Here is a 20,913-nt window from a genome sequence, read left to right as displayed (position 1 = left end):
CATCCATCCACATTCACTTTTACCATTCTACTGGCTCTTTCACGATTTCACTTAAATCTGATATTAAATTCGTAATCAGCATCCCCGAAAACCCTCAAGTAACAAGTTTTAAAGCATTTCGAACTATTTGTAAAAATGGGACTCATAATTATGTTCTAAAAATTATTAGTTAAAATTTTGTCATAATTATTTTTGAGCCCAATTTTTATTTATTCAAATTAGTAGGAAATTATATCAAATAATAATTGAAACAAATGAAAATTCTATGGAATGAAATTCAACCCAATAAAAATTCTTTAAAATGCCTATTATGTTAAATAAAATTTAGAGCAAATAAAAATTCTGACAAATAAAAATTCGAAAAAATAAAAATTTTGTGATGTGAATTTTAGGTTATATAAAAATTCTGTAATATAGAAAATCGTTTTGATGAAAAATTTGGAAAATACTAATTTGAACAAATAAAAATTCGGATCAAAAATAATTATGATAAATGAAATTCCATAAAATGAAAATTCTAACTAATAATTTTTAGAATATAATCATGCGTCCCGTAAAAATGTCCACCATATTAAATCCGACATTTTGAATTTCAAAACATTAACAAATTAAGAAAATACTCTAAAATTGTCTAAAAAAAACATTAATTTTTGTTAAAGTTATTGAGATTCTTTCTAAATGGGACATATATATGTAGCAATTTGTCGTGAGAGGATTTAAAACTATAATTGATATCTTATTAATATTTTATAAAGTGAAAAGCAGAAAATTACTATTTTTTATTTTTGGGAATTCTTGAGAATTTTGTAAACATATATAACTATATAGTGGCACACAAAGTGGATCTTGTACAAGTTGATCAAAGCAATTCTAAAGTTCATTCCATCCGAATTCACTTATTACCACTCGGTTATGGTAAACCATCGAAGGTTTGTTGGCTGTGGAAGCATAGTTATTGGTGTAGAAAGCCTTTGTTTCTCTAAAAGAATATAAATTTGCTGCTCTTCAAAATTTTATGAAATAAAATAAAATCATACGTAAACTTTGTCCATGTTATTCAGTGACAATAAAAATTTAATAATATTATAAAAGTTGCAGAAATATAACGCGATATTGTTTTGCTAACGATCCCGTGTAGAAATTTTGCCATGGCTCAGATCGGGGCCGGATCGGGCGGGAATGTGACGCTGCGCCTAAATGTGTCCCTGATTAGGAAATCCACATTTTCTCGTGGCTCTAATCTGGCCCTAAACAGTCCCTGATCGGGACCAAATTATTATTCACTACCAGGGCCCTGGTAGGGAAATTTCTACACGGGATTTATTTTCAGTATTTATTTATTTATTTTTAGCATGAAGAGATAGAAAGCAATTTCGTTCAAATGTTTTGAAATTGAGGATCATTCTTTGTACAATCACTTGACGGACGGGGAATTCAGTTTTATTACTAGCTGATAAGTATAGACTAATAGTTGATTGAAGTTTAGTAAAAGAGAGATAAGCTTTATCTAAAGGCGAATAAATCCTGTCCTAAATCCTTACAAGATAAATTGTTACGCAACCAATTCGCTAAATTCGAAAAGTCTTTTTTTTTTAATTTCCTAATAAATTGAAGAGAAAAAGTACACACTTTATACAGATTTTTATAATAAAAGTTTATCTGATGCGGCGACCGCATAAAGAATTTTGAAGACATTTATATTTCAAATTGAAATTTCGAGGATAAAAATTTCCGATTTTAAGTTAAACTATAAGCATATTAATTTATAAATTAGTTCTATTTTTATAAGACATAATACTTTAAAATTTGTTATTTAGAGGTTATGTGACATACCAAAATCAAAAATGCCAACGATTGTCACTAGGCGCAACTGCGCTTGCGCTACTGTAACTCTCTCATTGGCAGACAAAGGCGCTCTTATTTAAAATGCTTTAATACAAGAAAATGTTTGGAAAACAATAAAAAAACATTTTTTAATGTTCAATTTATAGTTTTTATGTTTAGTTGTAATGTTTTTTAATCAAAAATTAATTCTTAGCAATTATTTTGAGATTAATATTCAGAAGGAATTATTTTACTAACTATTAAAACACAATAAGTATAACACTTACAATTTTCTTTATTGTTTTCTAAATACATTTTTTATATAAAAGCGCCTTTTTCTACCAATGAGAGAGTTGAATCTTGAGGTCGTTGATTGCGAATCTCAAGTCAGATTTTAAAAATTCAAAATAGCGGATCCAATATGGCGAATGACATAAATACACAAGTTGTAAATTCAGATGTTCATTACATGAACATTTTGCTTCCTCGTGGAGAAAGCATTAATATTGAAATAAACATACAAAAATAATATAATAATATAAACATTAGAGTACCTATACATTTGAGTAAAATTTAAAGAATTAATAGAAAGTTAAAAAATCAAAAATTCATATTTTAACCGAAATTTCTAAATATTAATGAAAAATAATACATAATTTATAATTTTTTACAATTATATCGATTCGTTTTCATGCAAGGCAATTATTTTATATTTAAACTTGAATTTAAATAAATATAAAATTATTCAGCTAAAATGTGTATTTTCTATTTTTTAACTTTCATTAATTTATTAAATTTACCTCAAATGTAAATTTTATATATACCAATCGATTCGTTTTCATGTAAGGAATACAATTATTTCATCTATAAACTTAAATTTAAATAATCACAAAATTTTATAGCCAAAACGTGAATTTTTGATTTTTTAACTTTCATTAATTCTTTAAATTTAAATTAAAACTATACTTTATATATACTGATCGATTTGTCCTGACGTAAGGAATACGATTTTATTATATATAACCTTAAATTTTTTTATTTAAAAATTTTGTCGATTAAAAAAAAAATTTTGGAAAAAAGACGATAAAATTTTTTTTTGGGTATTTTTTAAAATCTTTTGGTTAGATTTGTGATATTAATATGATAAATGAGCCTACAAAATTTTATCTAAATCCATTAAAACCTGTTAAAGTTATCTTCTAAATAAAAAAGGGATCTACACACACATACATCCGGACAATTGATCAGGATCTCATATAACATGTATCTATATAGAAAAAAATTTGTTTCCGACACTTTGAAAATTTTTACAAACGAAAGGACTACAAAGCTTCCTCCACGAGGAAGCAAAATTGATCAGATTTACTTGAAAATTTTCACTCGAGGGTTTTCGTTATCGCTAATTACGAATCAAAAGTATTACGTACTATTTTTTCAATTTGGATTTTAAAATTGTCTGATTAGCGCAGAAGTTTCTAACCAAATATAAATGTCAAATATGTAGGAAATAAACTTAAAGCACCGATTTGTGTTTCTATTTGCCATAATAAAAACAATTTAGATTACGTCAATTTAAAGTATACCTTCTGCTTTAATTTTATGTTACTTTCCGTACCTCAGGATGAGGAGGAAAGTAACAAATGCACAGCTCTTGAAAAAATCATATTGTGGACAAACTACTTAACACTACTTTTTAATTCTTTATTTAAAATATGAAATCCCTTCGATTAATCTTACAGAAAAAAAGGTGAGTAAAAAGTTGTAAAGATAGAGGATAAAAGTCGTTAGGATACGGGGTAAAGGATAAATTTGTGATGGATAAAAATGTTACTAGAATATTACTAGAAAAATAGATGTCATATTTGAGTAAACTGTCTAATTTTAATAAAAATATTAGTAATTTTACACGTGGAAATATTTTGCCTATAATTATTGTCTATTAATAAAAATATCCTTGACTAATACAACTGACAGCTGACGACAGTGCGTAAATAATCAGAACTGGGAAATTACAACTCAACGTCTGTATTGTTGCACGAAAGCAGAGTTGGGTAGTAACTGAATTTTTTGTGCATATTAGGCTGTGTCAGTTCATTGAGATATTTCGATATAAAATATATATTTTAAGTGGGAATTACCGCAGCAGTAAAAGATTTCAAGTTAGTAAACAAACACCTCTTACCTCAAAATTTATATTTTATCACGAATTCAGAGAATCTATAAATGCAAATGAATTAAATATATAACAAAATTAATTATCAACACACATTTTAATTTTATTATATGTCAACAAGCGTTTTCTGTGTTTAAAGTATGAATAAAATTGATGAAAGTGGAAACAAATTTTCTTCCCTGTAAAGGCACTCTCACACCTTTTTGGCTGCCTGCAGATTACCATGGCAACGCACGAGTGTGAGTGAGACAGAAAATTTGACTATTCAAATTTTTAAATTTTCTGTCGCACTCACTCTCATGCGTTGCCATGGTAATCTGCAGGCAGCCAAAAAGGTGTGAGAGTGCCTTATGAATAACATTGTGTCGTCTGTTTGTTGTCCCTCCAGGCCTCTGACGTCATATCTTGAACTCGAAATATCTCGATGAACTGACACAGCCTAATATGCACAAAAAATTCAGTTACTACCCAACTCTGCTTTCGTGCAACAATACAGACGTTGAGTTGTAATTTCCCAGTTCTGATTATTTACGCACTGTCGTCAGCTGTCAGTTGTATTAGTCAAGGATATTTTTATTAATAGACAATAATTATAGGCAAAATATTTCCACGTGCAATTACTTATTTATATAAAATTTGTGGATTTAATAAGTTTAGTGTAAAATTACTAATATTTTTATTAAAATTAGACAGTTTACTCAAATATGACATCCATTTTTCTAGTAATATTTTAGTAACATTTTTATCCATCACAAATTTATCCTTTACCCTGTATCCTAACGACTTTTATCCTCTATCTTTACAACTTTTTACCCACCTTTTTTTCTGTGGCTATTAACGAAACTTATGCGACAAATAGGTTTTTAGATAGAAAAAATTGTTTTTTGTTACGATCTCCCTTACTTATTGCTTTTTGTAAATAAATAAAAGGTTCATTATCAAATGACTGTACATATATTGTTGTTTTAATTAGAAAAGTTTATTTAAAAACCTCACTGCAATTGGGTGGGTAGGTAAATTTACTTCTGAAAATGTAGGTCGTGAAGTCGAATCTGTACACGCGACTGGTAAATTACCACACGGAAGTGTTGGAAACAGCTTGGGAAAAGAGCGCAATACCCTGTGAAACAGGAATGGATGTATATGAAATATATACATATATATATTTTATACACATTTACATACACACATATATAGGTATATAGGGGTAAAGCTTGCTTTTGAATCCTTCAGAAGATAGGAGAATGTTGAGCGCTCACGTATCTGCAAGTAGGCATATCACGGACCAGGTAAAGGTTCGAGCTGCGCGGATAGAGTTTGGTGAGGGTGGAAAATGAGGGTGGAGGTTCAGGGAGGGAATGACCCCGCTTCGCTGGGGTCATCCGTTCCACTACACTCATATATCTTAGCTTAGTGCTTAGTCATAGTTACCAGCCATACCTGCTTTACTTGCCTTATATATATATATATATATATATATATATATATATATATATTTAGAGTGAGAGAGATAGAGGGAGGGGGAGGAGGGTACCATCTCCTCAATAATTTTTCTTCTTTGCATGAGTAAATCACATGAAATCTTATACATTTATCAATAACCCGACGGGATATACGAATATCTCATTAATCGTATATTTTTAGATTCCTCTTCTATTCTTTATATATATTTTTTTTTCGTACACAACGATTTTCCCTAGATAATGTTCTATTTCTTATTAAAACACTCGATTGAAATAGAAAGGATTACAAATACGAATTATTGATTATTATTACCTCTTTTTCAGATTTTGGGTCAAAAATAATTTTATATCTATACTAGTGGTTATATTGTATTATTAAATTGAGAATAATTTAAGGGATTCACTTCTAGATATTTTATATTTAAAGTCGATGGATTAAAAGTGGGACAAACAGAATATTTTCGTTAAATAATTTTTGTTATAAAGTTCTATTTACGAAGTCATGTTATTTCTTATTTAATGTGACATTAAAGAAAAATTAATAATTAGATTTAAAGATAAATTTGTCTTGCTGATAACATAATAAATTTAAAATCATTGTAATATTATAACATAACCTCGACATATTTTGATTATGGTCGGGATTCGTTAATTTATTTTAATAGCAAAAGAAGGTATTCTAAATTTAAGAATACTTAAATTGTGCATTTTTGTATTTTTAGTTAGAATATAAAATTCTTGTAATGAATAATATTTAAATTTGAAAAATATGCTTTTTAAAGAATATAATTTGTTTTAAAAATAAGAAATATTATTAAAAATAAGAATTCTTAAATAAGAATATTATTCTTATTTTGAGAATATTATTTTTGTATTCAGAATAACGTTTTCTTAATGTCTATACAGTAAAATGAATAGTTACTCCAATTTATATCAAAGCCACATCTGTTGAACAATAATAATATATAGGAGTAGTGACACATTTTAGTATACTGTGGTTTAAGTCATTTAATTTTAACAACTGCGTGACTCGACAAACGTGATATCGTTCTAGGACAAATTTCGTCTTGGTTATATGACTCGAAGGAATGTAGAATAAAATTACATATTCATATAACTCAAAATTTAAATGTATATATGTATATTTATATATTCTCTGAATCATTAAATAAAGACCCCTTTTACACTGTATAATAATTTATGAAAAACAGGACCAAAAATTACCAGAGAAAAAATTAAAATGTGGGTCTAATGGTGTACTGGCCAGATTTCTCTATGTCTAATGTACATTTTATTGAAACTAGAAAAACTGGTGAGGCCCAGTTCAGGGCCTACTTTAAAATATCTTACAAAAGAGTCCATAGTTAACCTCAAAATTTTTTTCATCAAAAATATGTGAAACACTTTGGCAAAGATACTATTAACATCTTAAACTAAGATATTTCAAATAACTAAAAAAATGACTACCAAAATATCTTATATTAAGATTTAAGATACTTCTTTTTGCAGTGTAATGTTATAAACTTAGTTAGTTTATATTTTTTTCAAACAGGAAAATGAGGTCCTAAAAGACCTATTTTAAATACGGCAAAGTGGACAAATTAAGGCACTGGTAGAGTACGAAAGAGAGACGAAGTAATGCTTCCGAGAGGTTAAATGCAGTAGATATATTCTGCGTATGCGCAGAAGCTGTATACATTCTGCGCAGACGCAGAATATATCTATTGCCTTTAACCTCTCGGAAGATTAAATTTATCCACACGGTGAAAACCGGCTCTAAGGCAAGTATTATAACCCGACAGTGCGCAGCCAATCTTTGTTATAAATATATATGTCCAATATCCTAGAATAAAGTATAGAATAACTATCTATTGAGAACTTTTTTTTTAGATACTTTAAAGTTAATTAGATTTTAGTTCTATTACAGTAAATTAATAAAAAAGTAAATTAAAAAAATATTTTTTGTGAAATTTAGAACTTCTATATTACTAACTATATATATATATATATACAAAAGTGATACTTCAAAGTAGAAATTGTTTAATAATACATAAAGAAGAGGAGGGGGTGGGAGAGGCATAAAAGGTCATGTTAATCGGCCAACATTTATGTCGATGAAATTATTATCGCGTAACAGGCTTAATATGCTTCGCATCGATGGTTTTCCAATAAAAGAATTCTCTGTCATCAATGATAAAAGAAAGGCAATATGTGCGTTGAAATATATATATATATATATATTTTATATGCGTTTCAAAAATTTTCCTCCTGGCTCTTTTGCAAATTTTACGCTAGTACGAAATATTATTCTAGTTATTGGTCCGTTTTAATAAATGCCGAGACATTTTCAAATGCAAAAAAGAGTCGAAATGAACTCATTTCCGATTGTAATTTAAGTGATTTTTCTCTCTCTTTCTATACGTACTCTAGAGACTATATGTTGCGTATATACGTGTTTTTTCATTTAAAAAAAATAGAAGAAAAAATTCCCTCATTCCAATTGTCGAGAGTATACTATATACGTTTATATCGAGATAATTGATTTTTGATAAATGAAAAAAAACACAGGTAAAAAAAGTGATGGCGAATTTTTAAAATCTAGGGTAGAAAAGTTCATATGTCCATTATTTTTTTAATGTATAAAATAAATATCAGACATTTCACGAAAATTGAAAATTTTCTAAGTATATATTTTTTCTGTTACAAATAAAAATCTAAATGATACCCAAAAATATGTTCGTTTATTTTTTTTTTGAAAATTTTTAGGTTAAATTAAGGTCATATCAAAAGTTGTTACTATTAAATATTATCTGAAATTTTCAATTGTATGTCAGTAGTCAAAACTTAAGAATTAGGCTAGGTTTAAATGCTAAGATATGAACATAACCTAAAAAACTTAGGTTAGCTCGTAAGTCAAGGTGTAAACATAACCTTAAAACTTAGGTTAGGTTACTTAGAATCAATGCTAATTAAAGTTATTTAAGATAAATTTTCAAGGCGTGAACATAACCTTAAAACTTAGGCTACGTTAGATAAAGTTGATAATAATTAAGGTTATTTAGAAAAAATTTAACCTCAAAATTCAAGAAAATAAAAAGCAGTCAATTATATGATTTGATGTTTTATAGTAAACCAGTTAAATTAGGTTCAATGTAAAATTAAGAGCAACCTAATCTTACATTTTAGTTCTAACCTAACATTTAACCATAATTTATCACTCGGAGGTATTTATTAATTAAAATGATACTATATCAATTAGTCGGAATCAAATTTTTACTCGAAGTTATCAATATAGTGTCATTATAATGATTAAATTAATAGAAATTTGTCAGACAAAAGGTTTTCCAGTTATGTTACATCACGATTGATTTGAGGTTATGTTCTCTAAGAATTGTAATATGATCTATATTTAAAACTTGAATAAAATTTAACATACAGTTTTATATAAATAAACTTTGAATATGGATAAAAAAATGAAGTGGGCCAGCATATATATATATATTTATATATGTATATAAAGAAAGCTTTATTCATCAGTTAACTAGGTTTCAGGACACTTGCGCGTGACATTATAAAACAAGTGTTTCGAGATAATTAAGGTTAAAAGAGCAAATGCAAATTAAGGCAATCTCACATGTACATTTTACATATAGTTACGAATGTTCTTTGCTGATAAGTACCTGAATGAACTATTTATCAAAGTAGCCTTATTACTTTTCACAGTATGTAATGGGGTACTAATAAAAGATTCTAGTTTTAAAAAAAAATGAATAATAAACAAGTAACAACAAAACGTTATTCATTTAAAAATAAGTATACAACAAAACAAAGTACTACGGACCAAAAAAATATGCTACAAAACTTCTTTTATGGTAATAATTTATTTTTTTGCTAAAATATTTATGTTTTAAAAATTGCATATTTGAGAAAATTAGGGGAATATACTCAGGGTTAGACACTACTCAGGGTTGGACACTTCGCTTTTCTTAAAATAAAAACACTAGCGCCATCTATGCACGGACGTGGCAAAGCTTCTTGTAGTGAAACCTAACTTTTTGTGCCATTACATTTTTGGAGGATCAAAAGTAGCGTCTGCTGTGACGTCGGTGCATTTGTAGGAACGAAAAAAGTTTTATGAGCGATATGATTAAACATAAAAAATAAATAAAGAAAACAAGAAATCGGCAAGGTAAGTTTATTACATGTATTGTGAGGTTCATGATTGAAGAAAAAATGAAGTGAAAAATCGAATCGCGAAACATTTCTGATTATGATTAGCATAATTCGAAAATGTTACTTCAACTTAGGGTTGGACACTTTATACAATCAGAGTTGCACACTTTGTATTGAATTTTCTTCAAATACACAATTTTTTAAAAATAAATTTTTTTATTCATTATTAATAATCTTATCGATTTCTTATACTAATTGAGTTCTACAGAAAATTTTAGCTTAATCTATCAACTATTTAATTTTACTAAAAAACTTGCGGAGAATATTTACATGTAAAAATCACATAACCTTAAATTCAATTCTTTTCTTAAAGGTATATATTGAAAAACTACAAAAGATGAAGCAACATTTTCATTCAACTTTAAAATGCAGTAAACTATTACGAATAAAAAGGTCGTTGCTAAAATCCTTCATTGAATAAACTCATATTTTCTGAATGGACAGTTATGGTAGATAAATCCCCTATCTTTTAAACTTGAAAAACCTTATCCCGTTTATTGTATAATTTATATATATATATATATATATATATATATACATATATATGTTTGTATGTGTATATAAATGTACACAACACCATATATGCTCCAAGAGCTAGCTTTATTAAATCATAAATTTCATAAAAAACATAGAAAAAAAATTTACGAGAAGATAATTACAGCGTGTTATTAAATACGTAAGGGAAATTCTATTCTGATTAGTATTTTTTAATGAGAAATAAAAAAATTGTTTTATTTTTCAAAAAAGTAATAATTTTTTGTTTTAAATAGAGTAAATGCACTAAAAACGGCGCGATTCGATTTAAAACATCTTTGAAATAGAAAATTCGACATTTCTATTGTATAAAGTCAATATAAGACTTATTAAACTAAAAGCTTATTGTTATTTAAATATTACAAAAAAATTAACTTTCTAAAAATCGAGTATTTAAACAAATATGAGAAATTAAAACTTTTTCTAATTTTCTAATTGTAATTTTCTATTACAGCGCGTTTGTATCAGTTTTACTGTATCAATTACGGTGAAAAAAATTACGAGTATTTTGAAGTTACTTTGTCCACCGTAATTGGAGCCAATGGAAATCTTAAAAATGATTCAATTACGGCGAGGGAAAAAATTTGATCTCAAATAATTAAATAAATAATTGTTTAAATGTGCATCTTTATTAATAATTGTATCAAAAAAAGATTAATATAATTTTTTAAAATCTTTTTGCAACAGTTATTTTAAATATAATAGTAATAATAGTTATTTTTTATGAATGCGCTGTAATTGATGCACTTAACATAAATTTTTTAATATTTTGTTAATATTTTTTTTGTAATTTTGTAAAAAAAACAAAAAATTTAAACTATAGTTTAAAAAATTGCATTTTTAGTTTCTATAGTAACTAAAAATGCAATTTTCTATAGGTACTGTAATGAATCTTTCATTCATACTTTCAATTTCAGTCAAGTATTTATCAAATGCATTCAGTTCCCTTTTTTTATTATTCTTTTTTTTTTTAGTGAAAGAGCCACTGCTCTTGACGGATAGAAATAAATCACACTCGAACATGTGTGAGAGTTTATATCAAACAATTTCAAATAGTTTGTTTGCCAAATTCTCTGGCAGTTTTAGTTGGTTAAATAATTTTCGCCTTTTGAACAAACAATATATATATGTATAGGTATATGTAAATATAATTAGGAAATAATAATTATATAATTCGATTATTTTTATATCAATTTAGGATGACTTACCCACTTGGAAAGATTCCCCGGAAAGTGCCCCCTGGAGGTTCTATCAGAATTCCAAAGAATTTCCAATGGGATTCCGACGGAATTAATACTTTAAAAATTTTGAAAAAATTTAATCGGAATTCTGTTAGAACTCCGTCGGAATCCCAACGGAAATTCTTTGGAATTCCGACGGAATTACGTTGAAAGTTCCGGCGGAATTCTAATAGAACCTCCAGGGGGCACTTTCCAGGGAATCTTTCCAAGTGGGTATTTAAAATTAAGGAAATTAATTTAATCATATATTATATTCTAAAAACCAAAAACCCCGAAATATAAAGTAGATTTATAACAAAATTGAGTGTCATTTTTTTTCTCAACGGTTTTATACTCAGAAATGTATGTGAAATATGAAACAATTTTTAAATTTTAAATATGATACGAAGAACACTATTTTTTATTAACATTTTATAAGTTAAACAATTCAAAAAACTGTCTAAAGTAAAAATTATTTAAAAACAAAAATTATTATTTTATTAATTTATTAATTATTATTGTTTATAACTTTAACAATTTTTATTGTTTTAATATTTTGAGAAATTTATTTTTATCACAGTAGGAGTAATAAAAACAATTTAAACATTGGAAATTAAATTTTTTAATTTTAGGTGATCCGTTTGAGAAATTTTGACACTTCCTTGTTTTATAGGGATGTTATCTACACCAGAATAGAATGATAGCCAAAAATGAATGTAAACGATGGTTTATTATTATAAATTTTGATTTAATATTTACTTTTGATTTAGATTATTCAAACAATATATCTATTGGTGATATTATAGAAAAAAATGATAAATTTTACCAATGTTTATCTTTAAAAAATCAATATTTGATATATTTGTATATTTTATTTTTGCCGTTGTACCTAATGTGTGTGTGTGTGTTTTAATGTTCAATTTCAACTGTTACAACAATATTTTAAAATAAACAAATAGTGAAAGGGAATTTTTCCAACTTTCAACATTTTTACAAGGGTAAACATATATTTTTGGTGTATTTCTAATATTTTTTTTTATTAAACAATGTTTTCTACTATTATTTATAAAATAAATGATACAAAATTAAATTAAAAATAACTACCATACCGATAAAGACTCTTTAGAAACACGCTAAAAATTTTTGAGAGTGCATTGAGGTAATAAGTTTTCAATGATTTTTTTTACACATTTACTCTCACTTACCCTAAAATGTCAAGTTTCAAATTTAAAATGTCAGAAACGATAAAAATTTTTAATATTTTTATTATAATATTTCATTTTATTTCATTTATTTATTAACAGGACATGTATTCTTAAATAAAAGTTATTCCTATAATAACTTACATTAACAAATTAGTTAATTTAACTAGAATGTATATTTTACTAATTAGGATCCAGTACATGTCTTTGTTGTATAATGTGGTGAATCTTGTCACATTATCATAAAAAAAAATCAATTTAATTCAAAAATTGATTAGTCTCCCTGCAAATTTTTTTAATCATTGAATGATATTCATAATTAGTTCTATGAAATGATTAAGAAAACACTGAATAATTTCTAGACACTCTAGATGGAACATTAAATTTAATCATGGCTAATAATGTTGGGCATTGTATTAAACTATTTAAGAGTTTATATAAAAAAATTAAATCAGCAAACAAAAATTTGGATGTTATCAAAGGAATGTTCAAAAGTACACGCAAATTACTGTAGTCATGAGTGTATCTGTCAGAAGGCAAATGAAGTTGTCGTGCTGCAAAACGCAAGAATCTGTTTTGTACTCGTTCAATTCTAACTTTATTAATTGTACAGAAAGGTACCCAAATTAAAGAAGCATACTCCAATATTGGTCAGACCAGAGAGAAATATAAAATTTTAAGTTTATTTATATTGTGAAAAATCGCTGCACACCTCATGACAAATCCCAATGATCTTAGTACTTTAGAAATTAGGGGAAGGTGGGGTTATGAGAGCTTTTAAATTTCAATTACACAGAAACTTTGAATTTCGTAGAAATAACTCGGAAAACTTGAACAATCTTCCTGTATGTCATACGAAGACAAACGGTCACATTTCTGACAGGTTACCCCATAGGTGGGGTAATGGGATAAAATACATATTTTTTAGAAAACCTTTTTTTTGTAAACTTACTTTTTTGTTTTTAATTTCTAATTAATTATAATTAAAGATAAATAACAGAAGGAGTAAAAAATGACCAAAACAATATTTTATTATAACAATAAGTTGGTTTTTTTTTTAAATCAATTTCCTTAAGAGCATTTGAACCTTCGTGACGTCACAAATCATGGCGCATGACACGCAAACTTCTCAGGTATGTGAAAAGCACAATTTTGAATATTTTTTAAAAAAACCTTTTGGAAAATGTTCAGAGAAACATAGACTATGTCTGATATGTGCGAAAAATTCAAAATTTTGCGTTTAAAACGTTTTTTAAACAATGCCTACATATAAGCAATTCGTGTATTTTTCCTTACTTGTGACAACCAACTTAAACATTGTTTAAAAAACGTTTTAAACGCAAAATTTTGAATTTTTCGCACATAACAGACATAGTCTATGTTTCTCTGAATATTTTCCAAAAGGTTTTTTTAAAAAATATTCAAAATTGTGTTTTTCACATACCTGAGAAGTTTGCGTGTCATGCGCCATGATTTGTGACCTTAACATTGTTTAAAAAACGTTTTAAACGCAAAATTTTGAATTTTCCGCACATAACAGACAGAGTCTATGTTATTCTGAACATTTTCCAAAAGGTTTTTTTGAAAAATATTCAAAATTGTACTTTTCACATACCTGAGAAGTTTGCGTGTCATGCGCCATGATTTGTGACGTCACGAAGGTTCAAATGCTCTTAAGGGGCTCCAATTCCCCCACCTTCTCCTACTTTTTGTAAGATTCGTTTGACTACATGTAATTACAAACTTCCAAACTTAGTGTTTTGTAAATATTCGCAAAATTCAATAAACGAAAATACCGATATCTCGAAAAAAGGAGTCAACTAGGATTTTTATCTCAACGGATTTTTACTTCTGATATGATACAGAATTATCCCCAACAACCCGTTTTAGGATCTATTTTAGTCAAACTTTTTTTTTTTTTTGGTTCAGGCACAGTGTGAGTTTTAATTAGTCAAAAGTGACTAATTTAAATTTAGAGAGTATAACTGTTATTGTCCCAATACGGGGTAGGTTGTAACTTAAATTTAAACGCAGTGAAAATTAACTGCATCCAACCAATTCACTATAATTGATTAAATATATAGTAAATTCACTCCTCAAAAGTACCAAGTAACTTAAATTTACTTTTTGGAAAAAAGAATAACAATATTATATATATATTTATAATCGATATCTTACCTGTCACGCTGAGAAGAGACATGATCGTCAATTTTTCCCCCTTACAGATGAAGGGTTATCTATATAACGTCCTTTTAAAATTCTTCTCAGCAACTCAGAATTCAAAAAAAAAAAAAAAAAAGAAATCCCAAAAAAAATATATATGAAAAATAATGATCAAGAGAAAAGTTGAACACACCGGCCGGGGGGAGCACTTTCGCGTTAAATATTAATCCCCGGTACTTGGCATATATATGCAACGTGTATGTAGTAAAGGAAATTCTTTTATCGATTTACAATCATGTATATGTATAATTTGCATACGAGCACATGATACACGTTATAAATTTCGCGTAATACACACTATTGATATCAACTATTATTATTATTTTAATTATTATTTTTGTTATTTATTACTATTATTATTATTATTATTATTTACTAATCTCGTCCCATATTGTACAGGTCCTTCACGATTAATACTTTCAATTCTATTATTGCACAGGTATAACGTGTGTGATGAAGCTGCATCCAAGCATTTATCAGCTGAGAAAAGACAATAATCTATACACTGAAACCAAGTTCAATTCTCATATACATATATACTAGCGTATTTATTATTATTGTTATTATTATTATTATTGATTAATACGAGTCAGTAAACTGACATTAAATTATTATTTTTTGATCCAAGACTAGTTTGAAACTAGTCAAAAACAAGTACCAAAAAATTGTTTGTAATAGTCTATTTTGGTAACTAGAATAAATTAGAAGATTATTGAAAAAAAAAGATAAATATAGTAATTGTTTAGAGACAATTTTATAGGTATAGGCAAGAATGACTTGCAGCCGGTCGAAAGACGGGTTACTGTTGGTCGGGGACGTCTGCTATTTTAATCGATATTACTATTATTGCTTCAGCCGTAGTAGATTCTCTGTCTCTTTCTCTCTTTCACACTTTCTATCTCCCTCTTTTTTTTCCTCTGTCTAGAGTTGATTTTCCTCTTCTACCCTTATGACCAGCATACGTAGGTTGTTTTTTTTTCTCTCTCTCTCTTTTTTTTTATTACATTATTACATATAACATATTACACATAAAGGCGGGTAACACACTCGGAATTGCATCGACTCGGTAAGGCTTTGGTCACGCGCAACGGCAGAGGCTGCTGCTGCTCGTGCAACGTCGTCGTCGTCTGTTACACACGCCGATGATAAGGGAAATTAATTTTGAGGTTCTTATTTTACCTCGACAATTATTTTTTAATTCTTTTTGAATAATAATAATAATAATGTTAAATATATTTCTGGTCCACTCATAAATTTTGGATTGAAATTTCACACAATAAATGAACGACATCCTAGTGACCCATTCGTGATGATCCCATACAGAGATCAAAGATCTGTGTTTTGTTATTTTTAATTGAAAATAGAGAATAATAATAATGATGAGCATAGCAGTGGATATAATTATTAAAATTGATAATTATTTTTATTTCCATTAAGTATTGTTTGAATAATTGTCATTTCTTTGTTATAACAAGAGTTTGAATTTTAATTCACATTTTGTTACACTCGCACACGCACACACACATACACACACCACTTTTTGTCGACAACACGATTGTCAGAACTTTTTTTTTTTTTTATCGCGATGAAATTTTATTATTGAATTAAGTAAAAAGAAAAAAATAAAAAAAAAAAATGACGGACTAATTTCTTTTCACCGTTTTCCTTTTTCCAGGGGTATGTGTCCCTTTCACTTGGACGAACGTTGCGGGCGTACGCGGTCTACCCACCGTCGAGCACTGTGTGGACGGAGACGCCTCCGACACGCCGCCGCCATGTTGCTTATACGTCAACGAAAAACGAGAGCGCCGTCGCTGATTGGTACGATGCGCATTGCCTTCTTGGGCGGAAATGCATTGGGGTTACAATATGTGTATACATACTATATACTATCCTCAATTGTAACCCTCATCATCATCATCCACGAACTTTAACCGCGTTCCAGGTCGAGATCAGGTGTTCGTTTTTAAATACTCCCTCCCCCTCACATTGACACATACACGCGGGGGAAAGCAAATTATTTTTAAACAATATAGCTATAAAAAGTACATTAAACTGGAATTATTTATTTGAATTGGTTGATGCACAATTAGCACATAAGTTTGAAACATATACTTTCTGCAATTTTACTTTGCAAGGTGTGCAAGCTTGCATGGTAAGTTTGTGACTAGTAACAAAATGTCCTAATTCGTTTCGTTCAAAATTCGGTACTCGGGGGTTTTTGAGGTCTATGAATCCAAATTTTGAATTTGTTAAATCTGACCTCAAATTTGGATTCAGCGACCCCAAAAACCCTCTAGTACTGAATTTTGAACGAATCGAATCAATTTTAAATTTTTCCGCCATATTGGGTTCGCCATTTCGAATTTCTTAAAACTAACCTCAAATTTGGATTCAACAACCCTAAAAACCCCCTACACAGTGGTCCTCAAGCATCGACAGGTTCGACTAAAATGGATCCAAAAATTGACTGAACAAGCTTTTAGAAGACTATTCGTAAATGTAAAAACTGGTTTTTATAAAATCCTAGCTAATCGTTTTGTTGAAAAAACTTAAAATTACGTTTTACGAAATGTATTTTTAGCATTGTATTATATACTGTTCAATAATCAACAATTATATCTGTAATGTTCATTGGTAACCCTACTGAAATCCCTGTATAAAATCTTGTACAATTTCCTGTACAAGATCAGCAACTGAACTTGTACAAGTTCTGACCAGTTCGTGTACAGGAAAATGCATACGAATTTGGTTCATGTGTGAGATCTTGTACAAGATCTTGTACAAGAAAGATACTTGTACAAGAAAATGTACATGATCTTGTACAATTTCATGTATACCCACGTGAAAAAGTTCCCGGGAATCTCCCGGGAGTTGATTCCCGGGAATTTCTCAGAAAAAATTCCCGCAAACTTGTTAACCCTTACGTGAAGCATTGTAGGTGTCTCTGAAACAAAAAACTTTTGTTTAAGGCGTAAAAAATTTTTGTAAGTATTTAAAAAGTTTCATTTAACACTAGGAAGTACCCAGAAGCATATTTAAAGTTTAGGTTATGAAATTTCAAATTCAGACAATTTTGTTGGTATTTTTGTATGTTATGTTTAATACTTCGAGAATGTTTTATAGTTAAAAAAAATTAATCAAAATGTTTTATTCTGTAATTTAGTAAATGTCTGTACATAAAAGTTTAATAAAAATTAAAAATCAACGATATTTTTGAAGATATTTTAGTTGTTTTTCAAGAATTAAAAATATAAATATAAATTGATAAATAAATAATCAGAAGAAAAAATTTTAATTATGATAAAAACTTTTTGTTTGAAATTACATGGAATAAATAATTAACTGATTTAAATTTAATTTGACGGAGACAGTTGATAAAAATCAATTGACCTAGGAGCAAGTATTTGAAGGTTAATTGTAGATATTTGATTTTGACTGAGTTTAGGTAATATGATAATTGCTTCTCGTAAACGATTGAGCTGTTTAACATAAACTTCCCTGAAAAAGTTTATGAAAACGACCTGAACACTAGGAAAATATTTTGAAACTTCCTAGTGATCATTTATCACGTTTTAAGGTTAACTTGTTCCAGAAGTTGACGAAAAATTACCCTGAGTAATCATAGGTACCTGGAAATCTCTTGTAGCGATCGTCTTTCATATTTTAGGGTTTTCTTCCTCGAAGAAGTTATCGAAATTTAACTAACTTTTAGAGAAGTACCTGGAGAGATCCTAGTAATCGACTATTGATTTTTTTCAGTTTAATACATTGGAAAATGTCGATTAATTACCTGGATCTCAGACTGAAACCTTGAATAGGTTCCTATAAGTAATTAACATGCAAAATATGATTAACCTAAACTTTAAATATGCTTCTGGGTACTTCCTAGTGTTAAATGAAACTTTTTAAATACTTACAAAAATTTTTTACGCCTTAAACAAAAGTTTTTTGTTTTAGAGACACCTACAATGCTTCACGTAAGGGTTAACAAGTTTGCGGGAATTTTTTTTGAGAAATTCCCGGGAATCAACTCCCGGGAACTTTTTCACGTGGGTAAGTACTTGTACATGAACACGTTCGTGTTCTTGCACATGTATAGTTGCAAAATTTTTTTTTTTAATAAAATTTCAGATTTTGATAATTTTTAACCACTAAGATTCGTAACTCATGCATGCTAAAAACTATTGCGCAGCTGTAAAGGTTAAAGTAAACTATTGCGCAGCCTTTGAAGTTTTTAATTTTTAGTAAAGAAAAACATGAATTAACATGTGCAAGAACATGGACGTGATTATGTACAAGTACTTATACATGAAATTGTACAAGATCATGTACATTTTCTTGTACAAGTATTTTTCTTGTACAAGATCTTGCACCAAATCTTGTACAAGATCTCACACATGAACTTGTTCCAAATTCGTATGCATTTTCCTGTACAGGAACTGGTCAGAACTTGTACAAGTTCAGTTGCTGATCCTGTACAGGATCATTAGATTACTCTTTATAGACGCTAAAACGACTTTGCCTGAAATCAGAACCAATTTTTGTCGAAATATTTTTAAACTGCGTTTTACAATAATTTTTCATATTTTAAGATTACCATTAAGCTTAATTTATCATTTAAGTTTTATTTATCTATTTATATTCAAGTTGAAATTTCATTCATTCATCCATTCATATCAATGTATTCGAGCATTAGTTTTGTAACTTCTTGTAACAACTGACTGATTAACTTATAGCTTGCGCGCAAGACCAATTGCTTTTTCTCCATTTTAAAATGAGTTCTCATGAGGAGAACCAGTAGAAAACATGTGCACAGTGCGGTCGGAAAATTGCTTTTGGAAAGGTTAAACTAGAAAAGTTTCTTATAAACAAAAAGTTAACTAATTTAATTTAAAAATTTATCAATAATAGTTTTAATTTAAATGATGAGAAATTTTTATTGAGCATTTGTAGAACATGCTATCTTACTTTTCTAGATTACGAAAAAGGTATCTTTAAACGGCCCATTTAAATTAAAATTATTGTTGATAAATTTTTTAATTAGATTAGTTAACTTTTCGTTTATAAGGAATTTTTCTGGTTTAACCTCTTTAAAAGCAATTTTCTGACTGCATGGTGCGCATATTTTCTTCCTGTTCTCCTCATGAGAACTCATTTCAAAATAGGGAAAAAGCAATTGATTTTGCACGCAAGCAATAAGTTAATCAGTCAGTTGTTACAAGACGTTACAAAACTAATGCACGAATACATTGATATAAATGGATGGAATTTCAACTTGAAGAAGCTAAATTAAGTTTAATAGTAATCTTGAAAGATGAAAAATTATTGTAAAACGCAGTTTAAAAATATTTTGAAAAAAATTGGTTCTGATTTTGGACAAAGTTGTTTTAGCGTCTATAAAGAGTAATCTAATAAGCTATTCTACAAGCTTTTGTATGTAATTTTCTATAAGTCAAATATCAGCTAAGATTTTATGAAAACCAGTTTTTACATCTACGAATAGTCTTTTAAAAGCTTGTTCAGTCAATTTTTGGATCCATTTTAGTCGAACCTGTAGATGCTTGAAAACCACTGTGAATTATTGTAAAACGCAGTTTAAAAATATTTCGAAAAAATTGGTTCTGATTTCAGGCAAAGTCGTTTTAGCGTCTAAAAAGAGTAATCAAATGAGCTATTCTACAAACTTTTGTATGTATTTTACTTTAAGTTAAATATACTAATGCTTAGTGAAAATGGTTTACCAATGAACATTACAGATATAATTGTTGATTATTGAATAGTATATGATACAATGCTAAAAATACATTTCGTAAAACGTAATTTTAAGTTTTTTCGACAAAACGATCAGCTAGGATTTTATGAAAACCAGTTTTTACATTTACGAATAGTCTTCTAAAAGCTTGTTCAGTCAATTTTTGGATCCATTTTAGTCGAACCTGTTGTTGCTTGAGGACCACTGTGCCTAGTACCGAATTTTTAACGAATCGAATCAATTTAAACATTTTCCGCCATTTTGAATTTTTTAAATCTGACCTCAA

General features: G+C 28.2%; 1 protein-coding gene and 1 long non-coding RNA gene across 2 annotated transcripts in view; one reads left to right on the top strand and one right to left on the bottom strand.

Annotated features, from left to right (window-relative positions):
• LOC127277715 (phorbol ester/diacylglycerol-binding protein unc-13-like) overlaps window positions 1–16,548 on the bottom strand; it is a 196,689-nt gene extending 180,141 nt beyond the window's left edge. The window contains exon 1 of the mRNA XM_051299028.1: window positions 14,828–16,548. Coding sequence (XP_051154985.1) covers window positions 14,828–14,849 — 22 coding nt within the window. The 5' untranslated portion in view covers window positions 14,850–16,548. The remainder of the gene's footprint in view (window positions 1–14,827) is intronic.
• Window positions 1–16,685, top strand: part of LOC127277719 (uncharacterized) — a 108,685-nt gene extending 92,000 nt beyond the window's left edge. The window contains exon 3 of the long non-coding RNA XR_007842398.1: window positions 16,548–16,685. This is a non-coding gene — a long non-coding RNA (uncharacterized LOC127277719). The remainder of the gene's footprint in view (window positions 1–16,547) is intronic.
• The last annotated feature ends 4,228 nt before the right edge of the window (window positions 16,686–20,913 follow it).

Source organism: Leptopilina boulardi, unplaced genomic scaffold, assembly GCF_019393585.1.
Source record: "Leptopilina boulardi isolate dan_hultmark-lab unplaced genomic scaffold, ZJU_Lbou_2.1 LbouV2_177, whole genome shotgun sequence".
In the NCBI taxonomy this organism is placed as follows: domain Eukaryota; kingdom Metazoa; phylum Arthropoda; class Insecta; order Hymenoptera; family Figitidae; genus Leptopilina; species Leptopilina boulardi.
Note: the sequence above shows the minus strand (reverse complement) of the source record. Positions and strands in the feature narration are given on the sequence as shown.